The sequence below is a fragment of the Penicillium rubens genome (assembly GCF_028828025.1).
Source record: "Penicillium rubens strain IBT 27055 chromosome Unknown utg000001l_segment0_segment0, whole genome shotgun sequence".
Lineage (NCBI taxonomy): Eukaryota > Fungi > Ascomycota > Eurotiomycetes > Eurotiales > Aspergillaceae > Penicillium > Penicillium rubens.
The window spans coordinates 4,467,933-4,493,263 of record NW_026890599.1 but is presented as its reverse complement, the minus strand read 5'-3'; the positions used below and the strand labels follow the sequence as shown (position 1 = coordinate 4,493,263).

At 49.2% G+C, this 25,331-nt stretch overlaps 12 protein-coding genes across 12 annotated transcripts; 7 read left to right on the top strand and 5 right to left on the bottom strand.

Moving 5' to 3' along the window:
- Positions 1–11: 11 nt before the first annotated feature.
- On the top strand, positions 12–1,045 carry N7525_001746 (DUF2011 domain-containing protein; the record flags this gene model as incomplete). Its single annotated transcript, XM_002557598.1, has 3 exons — positions 12–37; positions 106–643; positions 695–1,045. The coding sequence occupies 3 exons, from the start codon at positions 12–14 to the stop codon at positions 1,043–1,045; spliced, it is 915 nt and encodes a 304-aa protein (XP_002557644.1).
- Positions 1,046–1,377: 332 nt separating this feature from the next.
- Positions 1,378–2,236, bottom strand: N7525_001745 (uncharacterized protein; the record flags this gene model as incomplete). Its single annotated transcript, XM_002557599.2, has 4 exons — positions 1,378–1,394; positions 1,448–1,849; positions 1,924–2,121; positions 2,224–2,236. The coding sequence occupies 4 exons, from the start codon at positions 2,234–2,236 to the stop codon at positions 1,378–1,380; spliced, it is 630 nt and encodes a 209-aa protein (XP_002557645.2).
- A 620-nt stretch (positions 2,237–2,856) lies between these two features.
- On the bottom strand, positions 2,857–4,679 carry N7525_001744 (uncharacterized protein; the record flags this gene model as incomplete). The annotated part of the gene is made up of 6 exons (XM_061212028.1): positions 2,857–2,894; positions 2,948–3,284; positions 3,332–3,388; positions 3,456–3,677; positions 3,734–4,554; positions 4,595–4,679. The coding sequence occupies 6 exons, from the start codon at positions 4,677–4,679 to the stop codon at positions 2,857–2,859; spliced, it is 1,560 nt and encodes a 519-aa protein (XP_061071254.1).
- A 1,090-nt stretch (positions 4,680–5,769) lies between these two features.
- Positions 5,770–6,504, top strand: N7525_001743 (uncharacterized protein; the record flags this gene model as incomplete). Its single annotated transcript, XM_002557601.1, has 2 exons — positions 5,770–6,248; positions 6,303–6,504. The coding sequence occupies 2 exons, from the start codon at positions 5,770–5,772 to the stop codon at positions 6,502–6,504; spliced, it is 681 nt and encodes a 226-aa protein (XP_002557647.1).
- Positions 6,505–6,976: 472 nt separating this feature from the next.
- Positions 6,977–7,857, top strand: N7525_001742 (mitochondrial 54S ribosomal protein uL6m; the record flags this gene model as incomplete). The annotated part of the gene is made up of 3 exons (XM_002557602.1): positions 6,977–7,244; positions 7,305–7,418; positions 7,484–7,857. The coding sequence occupies 3 exons, from the start codon at positions 6,977–6,979 to the stop codon at positions 7,855–7,857; spliced, it is 756 nt and encodes a 251-aa protein (XP_002557648.1).
- Positions 7,858–8,050: 193 nt separating this feature from the next.
- Positions 8,051–9,283, bottom strand: N7525_001741 (3'(2'),5'-bisphosphate nucleotidase; the record flags this gene model as incomplete). The annotated part of the gene is made up of 1 exon (XM_002557603.2): positions 8,051–9,283. One exon carries the CDS (start codon positions 9,281–9,283, stop codon positions 8,051–8,053), a length of 1,233 nt encoding a protein of 410 aa, XP_002557649.2.
- Positions 9,284–9,953: 670 nt separating this feature from the next.
- Positions 9,954–11,260, top strand: N7525_001740 (LSB5 family protein; the record flags this gene model as incomplete). Its single annotated transcript, XM_061212027.1, has 3 exons — positions 9,954–9,968; positions 10,027–10,178; positions 10,228–11,260. 3 exons carry the CDS (start codon positions 9,954–9,956, stop codon positions 11,258–11,260), a joined length of 1,200 nt encoding a protein of 399 aa, XP_061071253.1.
- A 617-nt stretch (positions 11,261–11,877) lies between these two features.
- Positions 11,878–12,565, top strand: N7525_001739 (uncharacterized protein; the record flags this gene model as incomplete). Its single annotated transcript, XM_002557604.1, has 2 exons — positions 11,878–12,168; positions 12,245–12,565. 2 exons carry the CDS (start codon positions 11,878–11,880, stop codon positions 12,563–12,565), a joined length of 612 nt encoding a protein of 203 aa, XP_002557650.1.
- Positions 12,566–12,616: 51 nt separating this feature from the next.
- On the bottom strand, positions 12,617–16,244 carry N7525_001738 (uncharacterized protein; the record flags this gene model as incomplete). The annotated part of the gene is made up of 2 exons (XM_002557606.2): positions 12,617–14,052; positions 14,495–16,244. 2 exons carry the CDS (start codon positions 16,242–16,244, stop codon positions 12,617–12,619), a joined length of 3,186 nt encoding a protein of 1,061 aa, XP_002557652.2.
- Positions 16,245–18,088: 1,844 nt separating this feature from the next.
- N7525_001737 (uncharacterized protein) lies at positions 18,089–18,433 on the top strand (the record flags this gene model as incomplete). The annotated part of the gene is made up of 1 exon (XM_061212026.1): positions 18,089–18,433. One exon carries the CDS (start codon positions 18,089–18,091, stop codon positions 18,431–18,433), a length of 345 nt encoding a protein of 114 aa, XP_061071252.1.
- A 1,536-nt stretch (positions 18,434–19,969) lies between these two features.
- N7525_001736 (uncharacterized protein) lies at positions 19,970–21,638 on the bottom strand (the record flags this gene model as incomplete). Its single annotated transcript, XM_002557608.2, has 2 exons — positions 19,970–21,408; positions 21,467–21,638. 2 exons carry the CDS (start codon positions 21,636–21,638, stop codon positions 19,970–19,972), a joined length of 1,611 nt encoding a protein of 536 aa, XP_002557654.2.
- Positions 21,639–23,331: 1,693 nt separating this feature from the next.
- On the top strand, positions 23,332–23,787 carry N7525_001735 (uncharacterized protein; the record flags this gene model as incomplete). Its single annotated transcript, XM_061212025.1, has 1 exon — positions 23,332–23,787. One exon carries the CDS (start codon positions 23,332–23,334, stop codon positions 23,785–23,787), a length of 456 nt encoding a protein of 151 aa, XP_061071251.1.
- Between the last annotated feature and the right edge of the window lie 1,544 nt (positions 23,788–25,331).

Sequence of the window (25,331 nt, the reverse complement as noted above, 5' to 3'; positions counted from 1 at the left end):
CCCACCACACGATGTTTGATCTACCAAATGCTAAGCGGTATGTGGCCGAGCCATTCATTATGACCTTTTTTCAATATACCAAGAAATCTAATCGTACCTGTACAGCGTCCGCCGCGATGAGATGCGCTCTCCGGCGTCATCCCGCTCGCCATCACCAGCACCAGACGACGACGCAGCCAATGATGCGTATGCCCGGTTAGGAAAGCTACTCAACCTCGATCAATTGGATACAGCACAAGATACAATTAGCCAAGACAATGGTCCCTCACAGCCAGCGGATGACGAAGATGAGGAACAAGAATTCGAGTTCCGGCTATTCAGCGCCCCGGCCAAATCAACAGAAGACGCCACCAAGCAGCCAGGCAAGGATACAGATGAGAAAAGTACAGAGGCCCCCAGTACCCAAAAATTGAGGATTCGGCTGCATTCGCCTACACCGGGGTCTGGAGCTGGCGGCGAGGGACGATTTGTGAAAGCCTCCCGCGGATGGGATTATTACTTCTCTACACCTTCCCTCCAGGGCACAAAGGATGGGGAACCTACCGCCGAAGACGAGAGCCGGATAGCCGAAAAGAAGAAACAATTTGAGGATATGGCAGTTAGCGGGCAGCACATGCTGACATGGGCTAAGTCGCTAGTCTGGGTAAGTGAATATCCACTTGGCTAGTTTTGTAGCTGCTAACTTAATTCCTAGCCCGGCTGCCATCTCCCCTGGCGAGTCATCCATCTCAAGCGACATCAGACTAAAATGCCACGGCTGGCCAACAGTCTTCCTGTCTACGTGGTAGAGGGCGCACCTGTCTCGAAGAGTCCACTTACACGCAAGAAGCCAGGCAAGAAGCGACGAGTGCAGTTGCGCAAGCGGTCTGCTGCCGCGCAGGCTGCCAAGGAAAATGAAGCGGAGAAGCGGACTCGGAAGAACCGTGAGAGGAAAATCAAGCGCAGACAAAAGGCGAGAGAGCAGAAGGCTGCGGCGGCGGGTGTTAGCGTTGAAGATGTCGTCATGGCTGATGGTGATGATCATTCCTCGGGCGGGGAGGAATGAAACTTCTAGCATCAGGATAGATACTTAATGTGATACCCGTGGGAGTGTTGGTTTTTCTCTTTGCCATGATATATCAAATCAAAGCGGGCAGTTTTACTGTCGCGTAAGGAGTCTGGAATGGATGAGTAGAGCTTTGCATGGTATTGAGCGGTCCGATCGAGGCCGATATGGAAGAGGAAAAAAGCATGCAATGCATCGCTTCGTGAAACTGATTAATATACAACGCTGTGGGTATGAAACAAAACAGGGAGCGGGGGAAGAAAGCACTCGCAAGTTAGATCAGACTCGCAAAGAAAGGTCCATTCTTCGCCAATTAAGTGGATATGCACACTTTACTTAGCGGGCGCGTCTAGCGTCGTCGTTAGCCATAATCCTCTGCCTGGTTTAGAGCGATTGACTTACCGGTCTTGGCGGCAGGTTCCGCAGGCGCAGCAGCAGGCTCCTCGGACTTGACAGCGGGGGCCTCGGTCTTAGTAGCAGCCTCTTCGGGCTTAGCAGCAGCTTGCTCGGTAGCAGGGGCCTCAGTCTTAGCGACAGGCTCCTCGGGCTTAACAGCGGATTCCTCAGGCTTAGCAACAGCCTCCTCTGGCTTAGCAGCAGGGGCCTCAGTCTTAGTAGCAGCCTCCTCGGCCTTAGCGACAGGGCCCTCAGCCTGCGCAGCAGGTGCAGGTGCAGGTGCAGGTGCAGGCGCGGCAGCGGCAGCAGCCTCAGGCTCGTAATGAGTGTCGACAGGGCCGGCGGTAGCGGTCATTTCAGGGGAGGCGGCAGGCTTCGCATCACTTGTCTCGGGCGCCTTAGCAGCATCTAGAATAAATCAATAAGTCAGTCGGGCCCAAACGCGCGACGAAATTTAGATCAAATTGATAAGAGTGTCATACCGGGGGCAGACTCCGGGGTGACAGCGGGGTCGGTGGGTTTCGCGGCAGGTGTCTCACTGGCCGCAGCGGCAGCGACGGGGGCAGCAGGAGCAGCAGGGGCAGGTTCGGGCTTCTGTTCAGCTTGCTTCTTCGCAGCCTTCTTGCGGCCGAAGAAGAACCGCTTGAAGCCCTTCTTGACCTGCTCAAGAGCGTCGGGTGCTGGGGAATGTTAGCGCTGTGTACTTGCGGTTCCAACGAGCGACAAATGTTGGATCGCCGAATGTTGGGTTGGGAGTATAGGGGATTGTTATGATCACTCACGAACACCAGGCATTTTGATCAACGGTTTTAAGATCAGATGAAACGGACGTTTGATAAATGTGATTCAAAACTCGATGAGAAACGCGTTGCAAATCGAAAAGGAGGAGAAGCGCGCTGTTGATCTATTTACTCCCACGACTCCCACGTGACTCCCCCCCATCGTGCTTGTCGACTTTCCATTTTTTGTTTTTTGGGGGGAATTACCTTCTCGTATGCCGTTTCTCATGCGAAGAGGATGGGCTTTCATTGGCTGATCGCAATATAAATGGGTCCTATCCCGCAGCTTATCTTGGCTCTGGCAGCTCGAGCTATTGTGGCTGTGTCGGCGCTAATTTGCTAATTTGCTTGCACTGTCATTTTATTTTTCTGAAACAATCTGTTTATTTTAATTTCATACCATCAGCAGAAAGGGGAGATATGCACGGAGTAGCCCCTCCGAATAACCCAGTGATGGATAGCTGCATTGTTCCATTGCTATAGATCTAGATGTAATGAATGTGTTTCAACCGTAGGTGATGCAGGCATGTAGAGATCGGGGAACAAAATAGAAAAGCAAAGGGAAATAAAAAAAGGAAAATAAAGCCGGGGTATCAATGGTATCTGGTCGCAAATCACTGCGCAGGGTATGTATAACTAGAGAAATTTGAAGATGGTCAGGGCAACAGAATGCCCTAAGCCACGTTGTATTAGCACCAATGAGTCATGATAAGGAAGACACACGTACCCAAAATGAGGAAAAATAAAGCGATTCCAATCCTAAGGTTCTGGGCGGCGATGACGATGAGCAGGACGGCACAGATAGACCACGCGGAGGATCCTCCGATACCGAAACCGGGGACGTGTTTGAACTTGAAAGCTGCATCGTCGATAGCGGATTGCAAATTGGCAGCGGCAACGCTAGTTTTGGCCAGCAAAGCTTGCGATACCTGCGCGTCGAATTGAATGGCCTCCTGAGCCCGCGACTGTGCAGATAGTGCTTCTGTTTGTTGGTCTTGGGCCTTTTGCAACTCGCTGGCTTTTGATTCGGATTGTTGGATGAAGTTTTCCATGTTTTGAAGTCGCTTTGAAAGTCAGTGAGAGCGACAATATGTGGAAAATGTTCTCGTACCTCTGTCATCCTGGTTTCTTGCTCAAGAACCATGCTCATTCGGCTGGTCAACCATTCCTACAAAAAGGGACAGAATGTTAGTCGACGCAGTATACAGCAAAAAGTAAGTCCATGATTGCCACACCATAGCAGCATCGAACCTCTGCATTCCTCGATACACTCTGTCCATGTCTGAGTCAAGAAGCGACTCGAGCGACAGGTGTAAAGAAGATGTGAGATGCTTCTGGGCGACAGCATTGGTTTCTTGGACCAGCAACGTCTCCTGGCTTCTAGCCATTGCATCTTGGTGTGCACTCTTTAGGGCCTGCTGAAGTGCTCCCACTTGCGTCGATACGTCCCGGATGTCCTATTGATTAAAATTTAGTACATGTTTCAGCTCCTATTGTCTTATTCGGATTTTACCTTTTCGAGGACCCCTGTTCCAGTCTGGACATTTGACAAAGCCATAGATATAGAACCTTGGAGAGACGATATTCCGGCTTCGATCTCTCGGATAAATCTGCCGAATGTTCGCTTGAACACGGAGTCCGTCGCTTCCATATCGGACACTATCTTCTCTTGCAGAGACTGAACAGCTTGTATGAATGAGTGTTGCTGTGCAGACTGTGTAGTTGCATTTAGCAAAGCCTCTTGAAGCCCGTTGTTGAGCTTGAGACTGCTCTTGGCAATGGATCGATGTAGGTCAATTAGCTCCTCTTTCTCCGTCTCTATTCGCGAGGCATGACAGATCACGAGGGCATTCTGCCGACTGTTGCTGTAAGAAGTCCACCACTGGGGTCGCGACTCAAGCGTCCTGAGACATTGCTCCAGTAATTCTTTTGGGACTTCATCCGAGACAGGGTCAGAGCCTCTGTGCCGACTCACAAAGCCGAATCGGTTCTTCTGTGGGGGCGGCGAGACGGTTACAGGAAGGCACGGGGGAGGCATTGGGGTGCCAGTACCATCGATCTCGCACAATGCCAGGCGTGCGGCATAGACGGATCGAAGAATGTCAAGCGTCTCTGGGCTATCCGTCTGCGCGCCATCTTTGCCATCGCTGAATGTTTGACACGAGTTCACTAATTTTGTTGCAGCAAGCCGGTTGCATGAGGGTGAAGATCTCATCGAGTCCAGGATCCTGACAGCCTCGTTAAAGATGCTGTCTTGGTCTTGCGCTCGGGAACTGAGGAAAGATACCGCGTCGATGTCGGACGGTTTGGGTGCAAGAATTGGGACATCTTCTTCTGTTAGTATAACGATTTGAGACTTATCCGAAACCCTTACTGTGTTGGGGGGCACTTGCTCGACTGAGATGTGCGAGTGCCAGGAAGGTATATGAAAGCACATGAAAGCTATCGATTGCCCTCATAGTGAATGGTCTGACTGGTTCAGTGTACGAGTGTGGTTCGCACAAGCTCTAGTTCTTGATGACTCGCATATATTGTATGAGATGAATGGATATAAGAAGGTAAGTGAGAAGACCGGTATAAGATGGAAAGAGACGGGTGAAGGATGACTTTCGAAAGTGAGACTTGACATCGACCTCGGGAGGTTGTTTGGCTTACACAACTTTGGCTTTACTCTTTCCTCACGAAGTTCCCCTGAGTGCCCGGTCATTGTTCACTAGAAGAGATTATCTTTGATTTTATTTAAATACTAATGCAGTCGTTCATATACATTTTGGTGGTGAAGGAAGACCAAAAAGAACGCTACACTCATGAAGCTTCCCAAAATCCTCTCAAGCCTCGAGTCTCTTCTTCCTTCAATTGAGTTGCTGAACGAGGAAGCTTTTGCTTCTCAAAAAGAAGTCATAACGGAAGAAAATAAAAGGCACGGTCCCGATGATGACACCCAGAACCCCAAATAATATCAAGGTCTACTAGCTCCCGAGCTTCACTGGTGCTTACGTGTTGATATGGTAAAATATACCCAGCCACTCCGTACTGGGCAGAATGATAGGCGCAGAAAACATACAAACTGATGAGGAAGACAATACAAGATGTGACGGATCTCTCCGGCTCCCTAAGCACGTGATAAACCAAGGGCACGTGATGAATTGCGGGCACGTGATAATAATTACATCATAGCAACATGAATACCCGGGCAAAATAGCCCTGGAGGCCAGGGCGAGGCTTAGCAGATATCTCAGCAATGGAGTGCCCAGGTGGTCTCATTCGTTGTTTTTTATTTTAAAAAGAATTTTCTAATTAAGAGGAAAACGTTTGTACTTTCCAAGGTCCCAAGCTCACCGCAAGATCATACCTATCTTCCTTTTTTGCCAACGGGAACTATATGTAGTCTACAATCTCACCACGCCTACCCTTAGAATTGTTAAATAGATATTGTCTAAAACCTTTATAGTTCAATTCATTCAACACATTGCTTGACTTGCCTACTGGTTGCTTTCTCTTTTCTCTTTTCTTTTCCCCCGACTCGTTCTGCTATTATAATCTCCTAGTATGGCATCGCCTTCTTGCAACACCCACTTTGATCATTTACAAATGCCAGACGGTTATGACTGGACCATTCAGGACTTCAACTATTCCCAATTCGACCATCTTGTCTATCAACCATCTACCTCTATACTGGCTGAGCCATCTATAGCATCTGCAGATCCTCTTCTATGTACCGATGCCATACAGTATCCTTTTCCATCCTTTGCGCTTAGCTCTGCTAAATCTTCCGCCTCGCCCTCAACTTGTTCCGATCTGTCTCGCTTCAACCATAATGCTATACACCACTCCCCAATCGATAAAGACTATGCAGCTACCGCCCCGGCCACAGGCTATTTCGGCCCTAGACACGACATCGCTTGCAACAATTTACCACCACATAGTCTATCTGTTCAACGGGCATCCCAGCTCAAGAATACCAGCAATAGCTATGCCAAGGGAAAGAGAGCTTCTGGTCGTAACCAAGGACGACAGCAGAAACAGGAGTAAGCAACCTTAGGATGCATCATAAAGTTTTAACACTTACTAATACCATCTAGAAAAGCCCAATGGTCTTTCCAATGCCACTGGAAGGACTGCACCTACCGCGACACCTTCTCCGGAAAACCAGCGTTAATGCGCCATATCGACACGCAGCATGTAAATCCGCGCTCATTCTATTGTCCTTCATGTCCTATGTCATTCAATCGGAAGGACAACATGACTGAACACCGAGGAAGAGTTCATTGGGAACGAGAGTAATGTTGATGCTATGTTGGCGGTGAGGTTCGGGTTCTGGGGCCTCATCTGTATTAGGGCTAGCCAAAGATTCGGTATCCCGGAGAATTTCGGTGCCTGAAGAGATGTTTGCGTTTTGATTGGGATAAATTGTTTTACTGCGTCATTTTCTTTCAGTTGAGTGAGTACGAGGGAGAATCCGAATGGCCCTCAAGAATTTGGATTTCAAAGCTCCAGGTTTCAACAACTTCTGGCAATAGACGTATTCAATGACGAATATCCAACTTCAAGTCAATTCCATGACAAAGTGGACTCGAATACCTTATCTCTGCAGTCGAGAATATAAATAGTACGTTGAGATGGTGAATCCCGAACAAATAAAAAGCAGCAAATTATATAGATAATCACGTGCACGCTAAACCCATTAAGGTAAACCATCTGCGAACAAAATCCAAAGTCCGCAACGCAGCATCCGACCCAACACGCGCAGGTCACAATGTCGTGCTCCATACCCCAACGCTGCGCCCGCCAGCTTCTTCGAGAGCCCTTCCAGCGCGGCTCCCTACCAATCTTCCTCGCGCCCGCCTTCTCCCCCCGCACACAATGCTTCTCAACCACATCCCCGGCGCAGTCCCGAGTCGGAGGTGCCGCGCTCTCCATCCCCCCGGAGGTGTCATTTAAGCTCATCGATATCCCCGCTACCCTTTCCCGGACACGAGGAAAGGATATTCCCAAGTTTGTGGCTGAGATCAAGGGGCCTAAGGGTAAGTTGGTATTGCTGAAATGTGGCCCGGCCAATGGATGCTAACTAGTCCGATTCACAGGCGAGATGAGCCTGAACATTCCCTCGTTCGTCAATATCACCCACGATGAGGCCGCCAAGAAGGCTAGTTTGTCGGTTGAGGATACGACGGTTCCTCACCAGCGTGCCATGTGGGGTATGTTCTCCTGTCTTTTCTCCGCGGCAAGTCGTCGGTCTCTAACATGTTGCTTTTCTACCTAGGAACTGTTCGCGCGCTCCTCCAGAATCACATCCTCGGCGTCTCCGAAGGCCACGTCTGTGTCTTGAGTATGGTTGGTGTTGGTTACAGGGCCACCATTGAGGATAAGGCGTCCACCGTCCAGCCCGCCTACCCCGGCCAGAAGTTCGTTTCCCTCAAGGTCGGCTTTTCCCACCCAATTGAACTGGGTATCCCCCAGGGCGTTGTGGCGAGCACACCGCAGCCTACTAGAATCCTGTTGGAGGGCGTCGACAAGCGGATTGTGACCCAATTCGCGGCCGAGATCAGAGAATGGAGACGCCCGGAGCCGTACAAGGGCAAGGGTATCTTCGTCAACGGAGAGACTATCAAGCTCAAGGCGAAGAAGATCAAATAGACTGGAGGCGCATTTCTTTTCAGCTACGCGGGACATTTTGTGTTTGGTTCCGTGTTTTGTACTCTTATCGTCACATATGTATTCTTTTATTCCTCTCACAAGCGATGGTATCACAAATCTACTTCAGACTGATTCTGCTCCCCAGGAGCTCAAGTGCAGTGGACAAGGCGACGAAATAAACATCATAAGTCAATTACAGCTTCAGAACGGTCTTGACGGCATCAATGACCTGGTCCTGGTGAGCCTTGGGAGCAGCAACGACACCCTTGTTGACAGCCAAGGTCCGGCCCTTGCTGAAATCCAAGCGGTTGCCGTAGATGTCAGTCACCTGGCCACCAGCCTCGCGCACAATCAAGTCACCAGCAGCGTGATCCCAGATCTTCTCCTGGTAGTCCTTCTTGACGGGGAGACGCAGGTAGACGTCGCCAGCACCGCGGGCAATGGAGCAGTACTTCGCCTGCGAGTCCAGTCGCACACTCGGGGCGGTGATGCCAAGAAGCTGAGCAACGGCAGCGTTGTCGCCCTGGGCGGAGTGCGCAGCCTCAACACCTTCACAGAAGACAGCGTCGGAGATTTTGGAGACGGGACGCATAGAGATGGGCTTGCTGGCAGCAAGAGTACCACCGCTCAGGGGACGGCTGGTGGCACCCTCACCCAGAATAGCGGAGAAGAGAACACCGTTTCCGGCAGCCGCGGACTGCTGGGCGCCGGTGCTGGCATCAATGGGGGCAGCATCGTCGACGGGGAGGTTAGGAGTACCGATAGCACCGACCTTGACGTCGCCGTCAACCATCAGGCCAAGGCACACAGCGTACTGGCCACCACGGAGGAAACCCTTAGTGCCGTCGATGGGATCGAGGGCCCAGATGCGGCCCTTTGGACCACCGGCACTGTTGCCATTATCAATGATGTCCAGCATGCTCTCCTCGCTGGTGAGCGGGCCACCCAGAATGTTATCGCTCTCCGCATCATCCAGCTTGATGTCCTTGACCAGGCGCCAGATCTCGGCGCTGAGGTCCTTGTCTTCACGTAGGGAGCTAGCCTCCTCCTCGGCGACGATCTCGTCATTGGGGAAGTTCTTGCGGATGGCTGAGATGATGAGGGCCTGGGCGCCGAAGTCGCCAATGGTGACAGGGGACTTGTCGTCCTTGGAGACTGTGCCCTTGGCCTTCTCGAAGAAGACCTTCTGTGTCAGGAGGCACGCCCTCTGGACGGCCAATTCGGCAATGTAACGTTCCTGTTGGTAAGACATGATTGTAGGTTGGTTGGAAGAAAGGTGGGGGAGGAGGAGGGAGAGACGAGAGCGGGATTTCAGAGCCACGCTGACGGCCAGAATAAGGGTGGAGCAGACCACGAAGCGGGACAGTACGCGTAACAAATAGGAGCGTGGGGATGGGTCTGTCCGGTGTGTAGACGAAAGCTTCATGCGAGATCAATTGGCAAGAAATGTAGCCAGGATTGACTACTCTTGCTTCCTCGAGGTCTTATTGGTCACTATTGATTGCTCAAGTCCGAGGTCGTTAAATGACCTCTTTCTCATAAATTGGCCTCAGGCACTTGACCCCGCCCTAATCCCCTTTGGGCCGGAATAGTCACGAGGAGCCGATAAGCTTAAACTGCCTGAGCATTGTTTGAACTCCCTCTTCCCCTGTAACAAGGCCATTTTGCAATTTGGACGAGTTTAGAGTAGTTTGGGAGCCAGGTACATGTTTGTTCTACGTTCGCGGCACTTTTCATTGCGCTTATCAGATTAACGAGCGCCAAGACTCCTGGGGCCTCCGACGTCACCGACACCACGTGAAGGTATCGCGAAAGCTCCCTGAACCCTTATGTTGTCTTTCACACCATTAACTCGTTTCTGGCATTTTTTCCTAGCGAAGGCACTTGCATCTATCACCGCCAATACCCGCACGTACCTGATTCTTGCGAAACGTTGTATAAACAGCGCCGTGCGGGGTCATTCCTATACCGACATCGCAGCGTGGGGTGATTGTGGGCTGTTTGATCCCAAGGACAATTTTCGATTCCTCCCACCTGTTCCTACTCAAGCCAAGCATAAACGCTGTTATAGAGACTATCTCCTTGACTAGGCCAGGATGTTCCAGTCCTCCGTGAGTCTTTGGGTGAATATCACACCCATTTAGCACCGACTGATATCGCTTTCAATAGAAACCGTATTCGGCAGTGACCGTACAAATCGAGGTCCTTACAAGCGAACAATATGAAGTCGAAGACTCAAGTGGGATCGTCGATTTAGTGGAAGTAGTCCGCATCCAGGCCAGTGGCCCAATGGAAGCAAGCCGGGCTCTTCGCAAGAAGCTGTGAGTCTACGAGTGTTGGCATTGCTGAATATCGGTCTGATCAATCCAGAAAATATGGCAATCTCCATCGACAACTGCGCGCGCTTACTATTCTCGACTTCCTGGTTCAAAATGCTGGAGAGCGCTTCTTGCGCGATTTCGCCGATGAGGCATTGCTCGAACGTCTGCGAATCGCAGCTACTGATTCCGTTTCGGATCCACTCGTGAAACAGAAATGCAAACAGATTTTTGCACAATGGGCGGCAACTTTTAAGGACACCCCCGGTATGGCGAAGGTCACGGCGCTATATAAGCAAGTTCCCAAGCGAAAACAGCCCGCGACGCAAGCAAAAGCCAAAGTTCTTCGCGAGGGAAATCCAAACACAAATGAGCCCCCGATGGGTCACGTTGTATCTGTTTCAGCGGGCAGTGGACCATCTACTGTGCTGACCAGTCCCAAAGAGAAGTCCAAGTCCAGGAAAGTCAAGAAAGATAAGAAACTATCAATTAGCAGCAAGAGGTTTGATCTTGAAAAGGAGCGCCCTGAGATATTGCAAGCACTTGCTGCCTCTTCCGTTGCTAGCACCAACCTGTTAAATGCTCTTAAACTAGTCAATCGCGAGACGCACCGAGTGAGTGAAGATGCGGAATGCAGTAATCGATTCGACACATGCAAGCAGCTTCGCCATGAGATTCTTCGATATATCCAGTATATAGAGACCGAGGAGTTCCTGGGCGGCCTGATCCATGCAAATGAGGAGCTGGTGGATGCATTGATGGCATTCGAGGTGTTAGACAAGAGCGTGGATTACGACAGTGACAGTGAGGACGACATTTTGGAAGGCAATTGGAGGCAAAGACATGGACTTGGACTGCAGGACACGGATGTCAATGACGGCCTTGCTGGACTTAGTATCAACCCTCCAAAGCCGCCACGGCCGAATCGTCCTGAGAGCCTGCCTCTTGCTTCTTCATCGCAACACTCACGCCAAATCTTTGATAGCGAGAGTGAATCGGAAGAAGAGGATGATGAAGACAACCCCTTTGGGGACAGGAATGCTATTAAGACCCCGGCCATTGAGAAATCCGGACTTTCTTGGTAAGTCATTCCCCCTCCCTATTACGCCTCGGGTTATTAATGTCCCTACAGGAAAGAGGTCTGATCCGTGCGATTACAATGCTGAACTTGCTGAACTTCGGATGGTCTTTACCCTTTGAGATTTACGGTTTTGGTTCCTTCCATACATTGTCTGGTCTTGTGCTTGATCGGTATACCCAAAGCCATTAGCTATCGTGTTGCTGAAAGGTGAACATTCATTTTGATCGCTGGTGTCCCGGATATGTATATTCTTAAATCGATTGGATATTGGTTGCATTGCAATTTACGTGAAACCCTTTTATGGCTTTGCTTGAAATAAACCCGTATCTTATAGCCTTGAAGACTAACATTCCAATACATCCACCGGTGATGAGCCTACAGATGTAGTCGAAGTCTTTGCATGACCGATTAGTCGATTAGCGCCGAGAACCAGCAAGATGACGCCGCCAGCAGCTGCCTACAAAACCGCCCCCACCTTAGCTCGCATTTCGGCCTTTCCTGGTAAATCCCGATGACTGGATAGGCATATAAAGCAACGTGTAACCCGCAATATTCAACGAAAATCAGACTCGTTCCATCTCAAACCCCAAACACAAGCTTCTTATTCAAAAAGAAGACACAATGCCGGTGACCGAGCTCGCCCTCCTCCGCTTGAGAGTGCAAGACCCCCCATCTCCTACCAAGAGTACTTTCTTAGAAGCCAAGAAGAAACAGAGTGAATACTCAGGCTACCCTGTCACATACCTCCGCCAGATCGAAGACCCACTGTCCCTTTATCTGCTGGGTGGATGGGAGTCTGTCGAGAAACATACAGGCGAAGGACAGTGGCTTTCACTCGAAGTCAACCAGAACCTGCTCGCGAAGTTGAAGGACAATGTTGATGTCTGCTGGATGTTTCACTTGGACGTCGATGTAAGTTTTCTAATACTGACGAAGAGCTAACTTCGTAGTTCGGGGCTGTTATAGATATATAAGCTAACGGAACTAGCCATCCAAAATCCCACTGGATGCACCCGTTCTCGCTATGACCCGATTTTTTGTCGATCCAAGCAAGAAAGATGAATTCGACGCTGCTTTCAAAGCTGGTGGCTCTCATATGAATGCCTGTACTGCTCCGTTCTCTTCGTGCGGTGCGTGGCGTATCGATAAAGAGGGCGAAGATGAAGAGTTTGTTCTTTTCAGTGGGTGGAACGAAGTCGCGGATCATCTTGCTTTTGGCGAGCCTGAGACTTCTGAGGAACTCGTAAGGCTCAAGGCCTTAGCGAAGGACGCGGATGTTAAGCATGTACATGTTGAGAAGTGGGAGTAGGGTACTATGTACCTTCATTCATCTATGTGGTATCTATGAGAGGGTATTATGTTATGTCTTGGGCACGGATGTGCCATTGAGAATGAATTGCACCATTGCCTTCCTACCATCCAGTTTAAGTGGAGCCTCTATATGCATAGCACCAAGGACATCTTTCCTCTGGATCTCCAGGCCGAGGGACCTTGCATGTTGTTCTAACTGGTCTGGTACGTATGGTGGGACGACTTCGTCTTTATCGCCAGATATAAGGAAGATCGGCGGAAGCGAGCGAGGTATTGGTGGCGTAGCTTCATTGGGGCTTTGGGACCCAGGTTCGTCTCTCCATGTGGCCATTTCTCGCATCTTCGCCTTGATATCCCAGTTATTCCAAGAGAACGGCCAGAGATACCTGTACGGAAGCCATTTCTGAGGATAGAGGCTGATGAGCATGTCTTTAATGCTGGATGTTGGCGCCTCCAAAATGAGCCTCGAGATTGGCGCCAGGGGCCTGTTACTGCTTGAGGTCTGCCCCTCGTGTTGACGGGCGAGATACGTAGACACTGCTGAGCTAGCAACAGCAGCACCCAGGCTGTGTCCCCAAATCACGACCTCAACATCGGTTTCCGGGGATGCATACGTTTCCGAGGCCCAATTCAAGAATGCTTGGGCATCCATCTCAATGCCGGACTGTGTGGCGCGACCAGATGATGTCCAATAGCCGCGGTATGATAGAGCAGCGATAGTATATTGAGACACATCGGGGCCGGGCATAGATGGTGAAGTCGATCTTGACGTTTCCGTAATTGCGCGCAAGACGTGAGAGAGAAGAGGCAACCGCATAGGGGTTGATCCTCCATTGCCTTGAAAATAACAGATCACAACGGACTTTTTTTGTTTCGGGATCAGTTTCGCCTGATCTTTATTTTGTGGGGCACTGTTATTCAACGAGGACATATTATCCTTTGCGAGAATCGGAATGTGACCCTCACAAACAGCCAATTTGGTCCCGTCCAAGCTGCGAATCTGCTTTTCCTCCCATTGCACCGGTCTGCATTCAGCCCTGTAATCTGAAATTGTTTCTGATCTTGTAAATGGAGGCAGCCAGGAGAGATACAGGAGCTTGTTTTGCATGACGATGATCCAGAAACATTTCCACGTCCATAGACCGAGTAGGAGTCCGATGAACATGAGAGGTGGCACAGCAATGCTTGGGATAGCCTCTGTCATAAGGCTTCGTGATTTAATAATATTGAGTCGGGCATTTTGAGCGATGCTCTGTCTCTTTCTTGTGATGCTGTGGAGACCATTGATGCCATGTGACGGGGTGTTGCTATAAGGATTTGGTGATAGCTGCCGCGTGCGGGTTGATATTACTTTTGAGTTTGAACCGCGCAGTGCGCGTCGCAGGACCCAGCGCGCCAGCATCAGCAGAAATTTGGCAAGTAATTGGTTGAGATGGAGGTTGATGTTGCGATTTACTGGTGGAGCCTCGGCGCCACAGCGGCGAGCTGGGCCTTGACTCAGCAATTCTAAGGCCCGGGACGATCCCGAGGTCTTTAGGGTCTAAGGCTGAATATATAGTCAGTATGAAGCAGTTTTTCCCGCGCAATTAATATCTACTTCATTTAGTGATTGCATGATTGGATTGAACTTGTCTTGGTTGAGATAGGAGAATGGTTCCATTGTATAACCTCACCGAAAGATATGTAAAAAGTAGGTTCAATTTAAATCACAGAGATATAAACGCACGATGAAAACGATAGCATTATGAATGTTCAAATGGGTATTGTGAGTCGTCATCTGGAGTCATGATATGTAAAAGAACAAAACGCAACCGCATGAACAGAAAAGGAAAGATGAATCCCTTCCAAGACGCCAAAAGACCAAAACCGCAATCCATGCAGTGATGCAAAATGATTTCTCACAGAACCTTCGATCTCATCCACTCACTCGTGCCAACTCCGAGGTTCAGCCCATTCCGCTCCCACCAACGCCGAACACGACCCTCAGCGCCAGAGCTCGGATCAGCATCCTCAAGCGCTTCCTCGATATCACAAGTCTTGAATTCAACCCGCATACCGCAGCTCTTCCACCACTGCAGAACGTGGTCGTGGCCGTTCTTCGTCGGGCCGACGAGCACCTGGTTATCGAAGATCATCTTCGGGCCTTTAAGCTTATACCAGAACTCGAGGACATGGACATGGCCATGTGTGCTCGCGATGCGGGCAACATTCTCAGCGTGACTGTAAGGGATCCCCGATGCGTCCCACCAGGCAAGGGATGCAGTGCGGCCCGACTGCGCTGCAAGCAGGACGGATTTGCCGACCTTGAGAGGCAAGGGATTGGACGGTGGGGCATTGGCGGAGGCGGTTTTCCACCAGTCGAGTACGGCGACTCGACCTTCGGCGCTGGCGGCTTCGAGGGCACGCTCGCTGTACCGTAGCGGGAGCCCCGAGTGGAGCCACCAATCTAATACATCGACGAACCCGGCCCGGGAAGCACCGTCCATGGCGTCGGCCATGTATTCTTTGTTTGGGAGAGCGGGCGCATCACGCCACCATGTCAGTACGTTCGGGTTGCCGTAGATCGCGGATGCTCGATATGGAATGTTTGTGAGTCGAGAGGTTGTCCAGAGGAGGTCTAGGTGGTTCTCGGTGAGATAGGAAAGGATGTCGGTGCGGGAGAATTTAACAATGAGGTGGCAAGCAAGGTCGGAGAGCGGTTTCCAGCGAGGCAGCGCATCGATGCGTTTTTTGATGGCGGCGAAGGATCCTCGCAGGATTGTGTATTCGAGTGTGGCCGTGGTGGACATCTTGGGTAGATGGCTCTGCCATTCTTGGGGAACAGGGAGATGAGTGGGAATGCCCACGGCTTTCGCTGTCTCCCAGTCTCGCACTTGATCCTCAAAGACATTCAGCCAGATTTCGAGTGGTAAAAAATCGGCTTTGCCTATATGTTGCGTCTGCGGCGTGGAGCTGGTGGCATTTCCAGAGGTAGATTTCGATGCAGTTTTATCTGGGACCGTAGCGCTACGGGGGATTGGTCTGGTCGATAGGGTAGCTTCCCACGGCGGTAATTTTAATGTTGTCTCCAGTGTCTGGTGTAACTCCTCCAGGCCGTCCCATGGCAGTATTGTCAGGTCTTCGGGCCCATTTGACTTCCAGAGAACAGGCTTGACAGTGCGAATCCAAGGCCAAAAGCGGCTGATTTCATCGAGCTGCCGCGTACTAAGCGGGTGGTCCCATTCCGACACCGTCATTCCTGGGATGAGGATCACAGGTTTCTTTGAGACCCAGCCACGAAGGAGCGCCAACGTCAAGGTATTTGTCAAGCCGGCGAGCATCGCCCCCAGAGCTCCGGCATCGATAGGTGCAACCAAGAGCATGTCCGCCCATTCGCAGAGCTCTGCCGTCTTCGCCTTGAGCCATTTCCGTGCCCCGGTTTTCTTATCGAACGTTTGGCTGTCGACCGTATCCATGTAGTGTGGGATCTTGTTGGTGCCGGTGAGCAAAGCGGAGGGTTCGTCTGTGATCAGTCGTAGCTCGATGTATGGGTTCTGAACGAGGGACGGCAGGACGGTGTCGGCGAAAGCGCTATCCGTTGATAAAAGCAATCGGCGGCGCCGGGGATGGGACGATTTCGCATTTTGCACCGCTTTGTTTCCAATCACGGTTTCCTTACAGCCTCCATCCACCTCCATATCAGACCTCGACCCCTTTGTAATGCTATTGCCTTTTGTAATTGAGGATATATCAGATCGAAATTCGACTGTCATGCCCAATGTGACCAAAGGTGGGCTTCACTATATGAGGATAAGGGCGGAGAGAAGAGATCTCTCGCAGGAACGGTATAGGTAGGAATAGTAAAGAATCGAGTCGAGAGCAAGGATGAAACCAAATCAATTGGGTACTGTACAAAGAGATAAGTTATCAGGCTGGGATGATTAGAGCCCAATCATGCAACCCAAAGTTGAAATGGAAACTCGTGCAACGATCGGTCTCGAGCGGTGGGGTGTGTTGTCTCGCCACGTCGTTGCCACATCCGACGTGATGAGCTCCCGAACCGAATCCGCCCAGGTATGACCGTGTCGTTTCACGAAAAAATGCCGAGATTCCAGAGTGGAGATCAACCAATAATGCAGAGCCAAAATGTTAGTTTGAGGGCCTATAACGGTTAAAGACGGGGGGGCGTACAGGAAAGGGGCAGATTGATTGGAAGCGGTCTATGTCTTTCACTCACTTATTCATTTTCCTGTATTAAATACAGTAGGCCTATAGTATAGACATAAGGAACGAATATGTGGATAGAAGTCTTCTGTGATAAACCGCGGAAAAGTCCCTTCCGGCACAAGTTCGGTCTTATGGTCTAGTGGTTATGACTGTGGATTTTGATATATCAAAACTCTTCCATCGACCCCGGTTCGAACCCGGGTAAGACCTCGAATTCTTTTTTTGGTTCTTTAGACTTTTCTCCACTTAAATAGTTCGATTTACACGTCTACTGCTTTATGTGGAAGTAAATTAAATTATCTTTAACTTCTTAGCCTTTGTGCTTGCTTCTAATTAGACAATGTGAGACTAGACCGCGCCTTCACTATCCGGCCCTCGCCCCTATTTTACGCCTATACACCCCTGAATATGTACGGTTCCCCTTGTAGGGTGATGACTTGACAACTTCGTCGATAAAAATGGCTAAAAATATAATCGATATATATGTATGGTCAATGAATGCAATACCCCCTTTCAACACTGACTTTGTAGACTTTTCATCATTGGCGCCGGTTGGCTTATATATATCCTACAAAGGAGGGCGTACAGGCATTACCTATGGGAATCAGTCCTGCTTTATATATCCCTGCGTTGATGTCGTGCGAGTCGACAATGATTGTGGCCTAGCCTAACCCATTAACCTAGGTACAGAACCAGCTTTTCTATAAAATTATCCAGAAGGCCATATAATACTTAGCGCTACAGATAGTTTCTTTCCTCTCCACATATCTACAGATATCCCAGAGCAAGATATCCCCCTTACCTCATAGTAGATCTCTAGCTTCCCTGTCTCCGGGAAATGATGGGCAATGGAGAAATAGCTACGTCGTAGAGGGCTTGGGATATTAGCTACAGCATATATATTAGGAAATTACATATGTTTATAAGATCATCTGAGGGATAGATTGAAAGCACCGCCTAGTAGGAACAGGCTAATTTGGATTCGATTTGATATAGGGTGATCAGAGCAATACGATGGCACCCCGAAGAAACATTGTCTGGTACATGATATTAGTCGTGAAAAGAGGAGTAGGAAATGTAGACATACCATCCAAACACGAAGATGCTTGTTTGTGGTGTAAAACTTCTTCAAGCTTCTTCTTTCTTTCTTTCTTCCACCTTCCCTTTCTTCATGAGCAGATAATCATCACCGATACCGGATTTGCAGGTTGCTTCTCCATCGAGTATGTAACCGATCATCCATGCTAAATGCAGGTGTATATGAGATCCTCTCTACTAACACTATCGATTTCATCAGGATCCCCCAGATTTCACAATGACCCCACGCTACGAGGTCCCTCGGGCTCTGTCTTGTCCGTGCCTCCCAACACCACCTGGCTTTGAAGACATACTGACTTTCCCAGTCTGCCCTCACTGCGCCAATATTCTAGCCATCGCTAAAATCGACACTGAAATAAAGGTCATTTGCCGTACATGCCCCTACACATGTAGCATTGGGGACATTGCACCTCCAGTGCCCGACTCAGATGACGACAACAACAAGGTCGACAGCGAAAAGGTCGACAGCGAAAAGGTCGACAGCGAAAAGGTCGACAGCAAAAAGGTCGACAGCGAAAAGGTCGACAGCGAAAAGGTCGATGATACCAATGTCTCCAGCTAAGCCGATCTACAAGGTGAGCTTGAAAGATACACCCAAGCCGCTATGAAAGAAGTCCACCAGTGCCAGGGTCAAGATCAAGGTGACCAGCTATCATTTAGCCGAGCAGCTCTTCCCCAACCAGGCCGTCCAGTTTCCCTCCTAAGCCCAATCTAAACAAGCCGCCTCTACATCATGTTGCAATAAATTTTCTTACGGAGATAGAGCGCAGCAACAGCCAAAGCAAACGCCATAGAGAGTTTTTCGAGAACACAGACACTCAAGATATCGAGGATAGTCTCTATGATACTTTGACCCCTGCCACGAAGGAAGGTCCCGAGAAAGCCTCAATTGGACTAGCTGAGTATATTTTCTAAAACTATTGTGTCTAATAAATACATATACTAAATTGGCCTAGCTTGATTGATATGGGAGGCAACCCTGAGAGATGAAGGTGCTGGGGTTTATGTCATATCATCAGACCGATACGCTTCTCTACCTTTACGTTGGCCTCTCATGTTTCGTGAACGGATCCAAATAAACATCCCCCACTACATTACAGAATATGCGCGGAGCTTGAGAAGATAGATGGGTTTGAATCTATTTTTGTTAAGCTTTCTGGTATTCGACCGCGAGACCCGAACAGCTACGTTTAAATCATCAAGAGCCCTGGAGATGTTTTTGGCTTATGTTCTACAAAAAGATCCTCTGACCTTCAAGTTTGTTGCTCAAGAACTTGCTAGACCTTGGGAAGGGCTAGGCATAAGCATCTTATGGTCTAGTGGCCATGACTTTTCGGATATTCTTCGTTTTCAAACAATCTATGATGAACCTAAAGTAGTTTTGTCACTTGCGGCTTATGTGTTTAATTGGCAGTAGGAAATAATATGCACTGGTTCTGTAGTGTAGTGGTCATCACTCTGGTTTTTGAAATGATTGAAGTACCAGAAACCCCGGTTCGAACCCGGGCAGGACCTTTTCTATTTTTTCATGTTTTGTTCGCTTCTATTACTATATTGTTCTTTCTTTTTTACTCTAATTAATTTCACGAAAATTTTACTACGCTCGAAAAAGAGAGGTATGAAATTACAGAGCGGTGGATTTTGACCCTTTTTCGAAATTCTTCCACCGACGCCGGTTCGATATGTCGACCCCAGTGGTCTCAAACGGTAAAAAAGATAGGCGAAATCATTGATATACATGTGTAAGAACTTGGCTTAGCGGCATGCTCTATGAATGGACATAATGTCCCATAGGAGAACAGCAGAGTTTCTGTATTATTGACGCTATACAAATGAAGTGGTGATAGGTGACGCCAGTTATGTCGAAGATCATCCAACATGTGCTCTTTGTATGGAGTACTTCAGTACAACATCGACAAATACTTGTCTCAGGGGCTTTTTCCTATTCGTCTGTTCCTAACTGCTGCTGGGTTGTTTAGTTCAAGTCAGTTCAGATATGAAAAAGGGAGTTGAACTAGGTCGATCGCTGTCTAGGTGCGTTGTATATATGCTGATCTATATAACCCAACGTTTTTTCTATCAATGCCCAACGTTCACATTATCGTCGGGCCAGATTGTTGTGCAGCTTGTGCTCTTTCATGGCGAGACTCGTCAATGCTCCTAGGACAGCCAGGCCCAACAATGTCACGAATACCGCCCGCAAGGAGTCCATATATGCGTCAAGCACTCCAGGTGTTAAGGCTGGGGGCATCTTCCAAATCTCATCTAAGCTATCCCGGAGCCGTCCAATTAGCTCCTTGGCATCCTCGCGCTCACCGAATCGAGACCAAAGTCCAAGCTTCAGGGTGTTCTGGAAGACAGCCGAAGCGACCGTGATGCCGATCGTACTTCCAGTGCTGCGGAAGGCATACGAAGCAGATGTCACAACCGCATGATGGTGGTGGTCTACGGAAGAGATGAGCGCAACCAGAGTGATGGTAAGCATGCTACCGTAGGATGCACCGCCCAGGAAGAAATAGAGGAACGGCAGTCCAACGGGCGTGTAGAGATTCAACGTGCAGATGAGACCAGCGGAGAGAACTTGAACAGCCATGGCAACATAATTGAGAAATGCATACCGACCGCTGGCACGCATGATGATACCCGATCCCAAAGAGCCAATCGAGGTGCCGATCGCCTGCGGGATTATTCGCGCACCCGCGGCGGTCGCAGAAAGTCCCTGCACCTGGAAGTACACCGGTAGGTAAAAGAGTAGACCGAAGACAGCCATCGTACTGAACCAATTGGTCAGACAGGCAGCTGCCACGGTGCGGTACAGCAGAAGGCGCACGGGAATGACAGGCTCAGAAGCAACCTCAGCTTCCACGTAGATGAACAGACCCAGGAAGACAGCAGATGCGACCAGCGACGTCACCACCAGCGGGTGGGTCCAGGGCACCTGGTTTCCGCCGGTGTTGAGACCAAGCAGTAATGTGACCAGTGTCAGAACCAGAGTGATAGCGCCTAGGAAGTCAACGCGTTTGATGCGGGCAGTATCCGACTCTTTGACGGGAATGTTGACCTTGATTGCGACTAGAACGCACGAGATCAGCAGGAAGGGGACCTGGAGTAAGAACGCCCATCGCCATCCCAGAGTGTCGTTGATCCACCCGCCAAATACACCTCCAAGTCCCATACCAGCACCGTAGCAGATGTTTCCAATGCCCTGCCAGATACCTCGTTTGCGGAGAGGGACCAGGTCAGAAGTGACGAAGGTCGATATCGCAGTAAGACCGCCTCCTCCGACACCTGCCACGACGCGACCGAGGATGATAACCCATTGCGCTCTTGCCAGGCCACAGATCAAGTTGCCGACGGCGAAGAAAACGTTGGAGAACACAAGCCCCCAACGACGAGAGTAAATGTCAGTCAATCGGCCACTGAGAGGCTGGCAGGCAGCATTGGAGATCAGATACGAAGTGGCTAGCCACGAAAGCAGCGAGAATGAGTTGAAGGATGAAGAGATGGGGGCGGAGAGCGTGGCGACAATCGTTGTATCTGTGATGAAAGCTGAAGTTAGTAATTTTGTTTCCACTAAGAGTGTTGGAATACATACCTAGAGCAGCCAGGAAGACACCGAGCCAGATGCTTCCGAGGATCCAGATTAACTCCTTGGTACTGGGTTCCTGGGGTAGTGGGGTATTTTCATTGGCATCCCCATCGGGTGAATCCCGAAGGAGGGGCGTTTGCTCAGACGCAGGCTCTCTGGCAATGTCACCTACAGACATGATGTGGTGTCCAAAGGTGAAGGGAAGTTCTGTCAGCAGAGAGATTGCCAATGATGTAGTCCGGAACTCCGGCGGAATCTCCGAAGGGTGTGGAGAGACGTGGGGTTTAAATAGCGGGTGTCTTATTGGTTGCATACTTCGTACGGAACGTTTTCCGTAGTTAATTGAGAAATTGGCTTATATTTACATCCTACTTTTGCATGGCTATACCTTCTATACTATAGTTACGTTCCAAGATTGCTTTTTAACTCCTGCCTGATTTTGGCCTTAAGGATCCACCTCTTTCATGATCCACTTAGTATATAGGAACTGACTATTCCACCTCTCTACCGTTCTATATAAACAACTTGGCTTATATTTAACAAGTGATATGATAAATCTTTGTCAAATCTCATTTCGTTGGAAAGGAACGAGGCCCCCCAGTCTCTGGCGACTACCTGCATTATCTCTTTCCAGTGAAAGCGATCCTATACCAAGTCAACATCGAGATACACAGACAGCACACATACAAAGTGATGCGAGAGCAAATACCAATTAGATCTCTGTTCCAGAGCTACTGGCCAGCTTTACCAGTTCCCAGTTTTTCAATCTCTCGCTCTCTTCATCTCTCACTTTTTCACTTTGTCTCACCTCTCTCATCTTCACTTCTCCAGACGGTCCATTATAAATGAGCTTAGTTGCCTTGTTCGTCTCTCGATAATTGGCATTCCAGTTAAGTGGCTCCCCGGAGCAAGCCCAAGTTCTCCATGATGAGGCAGGGAGGAGGAAATGTCGTAAAGACGAGCTCCTACAGAGGTTCATTATCCTATTGGAGGACTGCTCATGAAGCAAGCTGAGAAGCTGGAAGCTCTTGGCCAAAAGGTTAACCAATATCGGTTAGTAAACACCACTGCTTCCCCCTGGGCCACCTGGGCAGGTGTCTTATTACTGACCACCATACATAGTGCTGAGATATTGGCCATTCTGTCTGACTGTTAGTTGGCCTCGAGGCTTTCGAAGCCCTCGTTAAACGTGCGAAGCCCCAGAAACACGGGTGCGCTATAAACTCGATGCCTTGATAAACGTTGTTTATCAGCAAAATTTGCTAGTCAATGGACCCCCCCGCATAACACTAGCCGATGAAGCAACCGTGAGTTGGGGCCCGACCACATACAAAGAAGAGCCACATATTTGTGCAAGAAGGGCGGATTACAGCCTTCTCTTTGGAGAAAAAGACCACCTGGCTTGTTATGTCGTGATGGTTGAAGCCAATCAAGTCGGCGGAGATGGTCATGACCAACTTCTGACATATATGGCCATGGTATATACTCGTTTACTCCTATTTGATGTTGAAGGTTGACCGTGCATAAAGTCAAAGCTGATCTACAGTCTTAGAACCTTGGCTTAGAAATGTTGGTCCACTTACCACGGCCTGGAGTACTGTAGCAAGGGTAACCTTCCTATCCAGATTTCGACCTCGACCTCGCCCCTGGGGCCACGAGGTAAAGCCTCGCAGCATCTGCATTGTTACGTAAATATCCTAGTACAAGGCTGTCTCGGTGCGAACAACTAAGGTATATAAGCCCCTATCCCTCTTGAATTCTTCGACTTTTAACATCTATCAAACCAGAAGCAATTTCACTTATCTCGCCTTGTCTCCTCCTACACAAAATACGACAAAATGTATATTGTGTCTCTCCTTGCCCTTTCCGCCATGGCTACCACTGCCATAGCCGGCGAGAATAACATCAAGTTCCTCTTCTCAAGCTCGGCCTCCCTCGGCATCCAAAACTTGGGTAGCAGTTTCTCCAGTGGCTTTACCCTCTTCGACAACGATGACAATATCCTCTTCGAGAGCGAAGACGATCTCCCTACCTGCTCGCGCGATACCAACCACATCGAGATAACTTCGGACTGCTGGGAGGGAATTTGGGACTTCAGTTGCGGCTCCTCCTTTAGCGGCAAGCCCGGAGCATGCAGCGCGTACGCCCCTGATACTACAGAGACAAAGGGCGAGGCAAACGACGAATTTACCCCTAACCCCTTTGGCAACGGCCAGGACGGCGAGTGTAGTGGCACCATTACTACTTACAGTGATGGTGAGTGCACGAAGGATAGCCTTGTGACGATTCTGCGAACCTACCAAGGAATGTACACCCATGACAAATAGGAGCCTGTCTGCTATTGCAGGCAACCTAATATATGACTGGTTCAACTTCTGGAACATACATTGTCGTCGGGTTCTCTCTGTCTATCTATTTATTTCCTGTGTTGAGTTACTGTGTATAGAGGGTTAGTGAGACAAGTGCCCATCTACTTACCTTCTGTTACGATCTGGATCTGATCTGATATTACATGCTAGATCACGTGTCAGATCTGTTATGATTAGTTTGCTTCTTCTTTCCTTTTTTGCCTGCTTTCTTTGTTTGCCTCGCTAAGCAAGAAGAGTCGGGGTTTGCACCGTTTGTATAGTCTCGGTTTGATTAAGCTTTCTCAGAGAGCTCGCCAGACTTTGCTTTCTTTCTCTCTTTCTTCCCTATCTTTAGTATCTTGAATTGAAGCACTCTCTTGCTTTGCTTCTGCTGGCTTGTAGATCTGGCTCCTCACACCCTCTAAACTTTAGGCTAAAGATTAGAAGGTATCGCCGTCGAACGTTATTAGCGAAAGTGTGTGCTTACTTAGTCGGGAAAAACTTTATAACTAAGAATGATACGAGAATAGATATTATGTTTAATCGAACTAGGATTATATAGACCATCTTCTTCTAGAGGCTCTTCTCCATTTTGATCATCAAAGAGCTCCCAATCAAGGCGTACATTCGAATCATCTCCATTTTTACTCTGCCCTAAACTCTATAAATGAAAATTTCCCGATGTATGTCCAATAGCAAGCACTGTCTTTGACCGCGGAGCATATTGGGCGAAACTCGGGAGGAAGCCATAGTGCCTTGTTGCCGTTGAATATTACCCACCGACGCTCCAGTATAGATCTATCAAGTTTCGTTTTAGGTGAATTAGAGGCATGACTCCCACATGTAGACGGAATACTAAGGGCTCTGAGATTGGTCGTAACGTATGATGCGTCTTGAGAAAAATGCAACTCATTGACTGCTCCTTTAGCTATCAAAGTCTGTTGGGTGGCGCCCGTCTTCGTGTCCCAGACCCGGACTGTCTTGTCGTATGGGCCAGAAGCCATAATTTGGCCATCGAGAGAAAATTTTGTCGATGAAACCAAGCCTGAATGACCCTCTAGCAAGTGAAGCCCGTCGCAGGGTCCCGGATCCGAACTGTGTTATCCCCCGGGATTTCGTAGCGTTTTGGACGCGCTGATATTCGCTTATTAACCTTAGCTAGGCATAGCATTAACGCTAGCGTGAGGCCTAGTTAGCCGAAGTCACTAGGTGGGAAGACCCTTTTTCGGTTTAACGTCACGCCAGGTCCTGGCCATTTCATCGTCACCTCCATTTACACCATACAGTGATGATACATGGGGGCATGTATCCTTAACAGTAAAATACTGTAGACGTAACCTTACAGGGACATTAATACTCCGAGTTTATTACTAATGAAGTATAGTATTTCTTGACATCCGGATTTGGAAAATAATCGAAGAGTGTAGGGGGGTGACGCCAGTTTCGAGACGTACTGTATCATCCGGAAGTGTCTAAGGGGTAATCTGATTTCGAATGCTACTGTAGATGACTGTTTCTTTGTT